Genomic DNA, 4,733 nt, shown 5'->3' with positions numbered 1-4,733 from the left:
TTGATAATGGTGTCTAATTATGAGAAACCATTCACCAAAAATATTTCTAAACACCTAAGTTGCACGAAACGGGGAAACGGGTACGAGTTTCCGAAACGAGAAGCGATACGAAACGCGACCTCCCCAAATTTTGGAAACGGGGAAACGCGAATATATATATATATATATAGAAAATATTTAAATATATATATATGTGTGTGTGTGTGTGCAATCATAAAGCATAAATGATACATTATAATTTATTACACTTAAACATTAAGATTTAATTTACATCACATTTACTCATGAATGATCACATAATGAAAATAAAAATATCGGAATATCCAAAAGCAACCTTTATTAGATATCCAAATCTCAAAATCAGCCTTTATTTATATTAACATATGAGGCTGCAAGTACAATAAAGACTATAAGGCTGCAAGAGAGAGATCCAAATCAAGATTTTCTGCATCCACATCCCATTCTTTAGAAGGACCACTGTTGTATTGGGAGTCTCCTCCTACATAGTCGAACGACCTTAGTGCTCTTGATTAAGTACACGTTTCATACCCTAGTACCCTACATGATCTTGATTATTGGGAGTTTCCCCTGCATAGAGGGCTTGGTTTTCTTGATTAAATACAAGTTCCATACCCTAGTACATGATAAAATCCAATGGAAACATTGCAATCCCCCCAATCCTGAAATCCTGAGAAACAGATAAGTCTGCTGGATTTTGAGTGAGATCTAAAATTCTACTTTCTCCATATGAAATCCAATGAGGGCGAAACCACTCTCAAACATCCTGAGTCATTTCATGGTAATGTTAAAAATTTAAGTAAAAGGATGAAAATGAAAAATAAAGGAGAATTTTAAGAATTTAACATTACCATGAACTGCATATCAACACTAGGGCAAAAATTCACTTTTATAACTTTAGACACCCATCTAGAAAATTAAAAAACAAATTTGAAAAAAAAAATTAAAAAAAACACAATTCAATTGGGAAACGCGCGCTGTGCGGCCGGGAAACGCGTTTCCAACCGTACTGCCACGTTTCCGTTTCGAGAAACGTGGCAGTACGGCCGGAAACACGTTTCCTGGCCGTACCAAACGCGTTTCCGCGTTTCGTCCCAGTTTCCAGCCGGAAACGCCCCCCCCCCCCCCCGCCCCAAGTTTCCTGCAACATAGCTAAACACACTATTACATCAAATATTAAAAATTCAACCATTAGAAATGGAAATACACATAGACATACACTCCTAGGACTCAACCAAATTCCGCGACAAGGCACATGATCTAGTATGAAAAATACAGACTCGATAAACACTATGACTCACCTAAGACTTCATCAATGAATTACCCTAGCTTTGGGGTATATCTTGGAAAAAAACTCTACCAATTATCTATGTTTACAAACACACATAATTGGGGAGGTTAAAAACTCCCTAGGATGAAACACTTTGACAAAAATCATAGGCTTACCTAGGTGTTGTTACATGGCTTAATAATCATACTAGAATCATTTTTACATTACAAAGGTAGAATTTGGGATTACAATAATGAAATCACTGAAAAAAGTTTGATCCACTGCTTTGTACTTTGCTTCATGCACTGTTGACACGTGTGTTCAACATTTGGCTCTACTTGGGGACACGCTGCTTCAGTGAAGGAATGTGAGAATCCAGAATCTTGTATCCAAGAAAACAAAGAAACCTCGGTAGATATCCTCTCTAATCAAAATCATCATGAAATATATATACCATCTACTTGAATAGAAATCCTATTCTAACAATGAAGCATAATGACATAAAACATAAACAAATGAAATGAAAACTAATGACAAAAATAAAATTCTATCTAAGAGAGTAGGTTTAGAGATACAATACAAAAGATGTCTCATGGAATCAAATGTCATCTTTGTAATACAACGTGAACATCTGTCAATTTGCTAGCAGGTCCAAACGCTGGCCCTCTAAAGTGTTCAGATGGAATGAATTTGATTAGCAATTCCTCTAATAATATAAGGCCCAACCCACAGGCTATCGAGCTTTCCGTGATTGCCAGACTTTTCATTTATACGATCCAATAAAAGTACCATATATCCAACCTGTAAAGATCTAGCTCGAGACAATTTGGCAAAACTATCCTTCACTTTAGTGTGACTTTTATAAAGATTATCAAAAGTACTCTTGTGAGCCTCGTCGAGTTCAATGATCTGATCAGTACTTTGTTGCACCACATCTTTATTATTAGTAAAATGTTGAAGACATTGATAAGATAGAAGCTTGAGATTAACAGGTGGAGTCACATCCAGACCATCTATGAGTTCAAAGGGAATTTTTCTGGTATCTTTTCTCTTTGTGATTCTGTTAGCCCACAGTACATATTTGATTTTGCTATCCCAAGGCCATTTATTATCTCCTACAATCTTCTCGATAATGTTTATCAGATTCTTGTTGCTTGACTTTGCAAGACGATTACCTTGAGGATAATAGTTCGAAGAATGAGATAGAATAATAACATATTTGAAGTAGAAGGATGAAAATTCATAAGAACTAGAAACTTTGGCGTTCTCTGTTGTAATTTTAGCTGGGACACCAAACCAAGTAATGATTTGATTCTCAATAAAATCCATGACAACCTTCTCAATGGCATGCTTCGTTGGAATGGCCTCAACCCATTTTGTGAAGTACTTTGTCGCAGTTAAAATCCATGAATAGCCATTACTATAATTCTTATTGAATTTACCAATTAAGTCCAATCCCCAATGTTGAAAAACGGCCTAAGAAACAACCGACTACATAGGCAAAGTTGCTAATTTTTGCTTTCGAGTGAAAAGTTGACACTCCTGGAAATTTTTGACAAACTTATCCACATCTGCAAAGATAGTAGGCTAGTAATACCTGACATGTAGAATTTTATGGGCTTAGCTGCTTAGCTTAAGTTCCATCTACACATTTGAGTATTATTCCATCCGGATTCCTCCATCCGAGCCCCTCTTTCAAAATACAATACTTGGATGCCTTCAACCTAATAGCTCTCCTTTTATGGGCCACTAGATGGTTATGGCATGTAAGGTTTGTCAAATAATAAACAATATCTTTATACCATCCGATTTCGCCCATCCTTTCAAGCTCGAGGCAAAAATAAACTTCCATTGCATCATTCTGTAAAACTAACTCCAATGCCTTTTCATTATTTTCAGTCAACATCTAGGCTAATCCTTGGCCTTTAACAAGCTTGGTTGTCCTAATTTCCAGATCATATTCCTGGATCTTGGTTACCCATTTGGCACAAGTCCCTAAGCAATCAGTTTGTGTTAATATATCTTTGATAACAAAATGCGGAACAAAGGAAATAACTTTATAATAACTCACGTCCTAAAATGCTTAAGGGACTTAACTAAGGCATATGATTGCTTCTCCATAATGCTATAATTCAACTCTGAATTTTGCGGGGAGTTGCTCATAAAGGTTATTGGTTGCTCATGACCCTCCTTATTTTTCTGAAGCAAGACACCTGCTATAGTATCCTCGAAAGCGAAAGAGAAGATCATAATTCACTTTGAGTAATCGGGATTGGCAAGCACATTAACTTTAGCTATAGCATCTGTAATATGTTGAAATGCCCTTTTGCCTTCACACTTCCTAACAAATTTAGCATCTTTCTTTAACAAACTTTGTATGCGCTTGACAATATCAACGTTAATTGCAATAAATCTTGAGGAAATTGATCTTCCCAAGGAAAGATTGAAGGGACTTAATATTATCTGGCAATGGGATTTACCGAATAGCCTCAACCCTCTCATGGTCTATTTGATACCATCTTTGTAGATAATGTGACCAAGTAATTTCCATTCTGTTACTCCAAATATAGATTTCACGGGATGCAAGGATATGCCAATTTCTCGACATCTATCAGAAATTTGTCTAAGATGATTTATATGAGGTGTACCATCTTTTGAAAAAATGGTGAGATCATCTTGATATATCTGAATAATTTCACTGATTAGCCCCTTGAAAGCATAGTCCATGGCCCTTTGAAAAGTATCCCCTACATTTGTGAACCCAAAAGACATTCTAAGATACTCAAATATTCCCCAAGGTGTGGTGAAGGTTGTCTTATGTCGGTCTTCTTCTTTAACCTAGACTTGATTATAACCAGAGAAACCATCCAATAATGACATCATACCAAAACCAGTTATCTTCTAAAGCATATTATCCATGTTGGGTAAAGGATAATTATCTTTTTTACAGGCCAAATTAAGATTTTTGAAATCAACACAAAGCCTAATTGTACCATTTTTGTTTCCGACAATTACCAATTTAGAACACTGTGATGAATGTAGTGTTTGTCTGATAATCCCAGAAGCGAGCATATTTTGTAACTCTTTATGAACCAATGGGGTTGACTTAGGATTAATTTGCCTAAGCTTTTGCTAGAATGGTTTAGCATCTTCATCCTTTAAGGGGATAGTGTGCTCCATAATGTCTTTCTTGTAGCCCTTAAGCTCATCATATCAAAAAGCTAAAACATCACAATAGTCAATTAGCAAATCAATTAGATTTTATTTCTCTTCTTTAGAAGTACCTTTACCAATTTTGACAACTTTTGGGTCTTCGGGGAAGCTGATATTCACTCAATAAATTCTCCAGGGTCAATTTTCTTTTCTTCTTTCTTTTTTGTAGCATCGTTTCTATCAAAAAGGTGTTCCATAGAAACAATGTTTCTTGGGCTAGTATTTGTCATAT

The 4,733-nt window shown here is 35.8% G+C and overlaps 1 protein-coding gene across 1 annotated transcript; it reads right to left on the bottom strand.

Moving 5' to 3' along the window:
* Positions 1-1,963: 1,963 nt before the first annotated feature.
* LOC149241927 (uncharacterized) lies at positions 1,964-2,617 on the bottom strand. Its single transcript, XM_089370724.1, has one exon. It carries the CDS (start codon positions 2,615-2,617, stop codon positions 1,964-1,966), a length of 654 nt encoding a protein of 217 aa, XP_089226850.1.
* Positions 2,618-4,733: the final 2,116 nt, after the last annotated feature.

Source organism: Pinus tabuliformis, chromosome 8 (genome assembly GCF_031772625.1).
Source record: "Pinus tabuliformis cultivar Carrire ecotype Pingquan chromosome 8, CPIR1, whole genome shotgun sequence".
Lineage (NCBI taxonomy): Eukaryota > Viridiplantae > Streptophyta > Pinopsida > Pinales > Pinaceae > Pinus > Pinus tabuliformis.
This window is presented reverse-complemented; position numbering and strand designations above follow the sequence as displayed.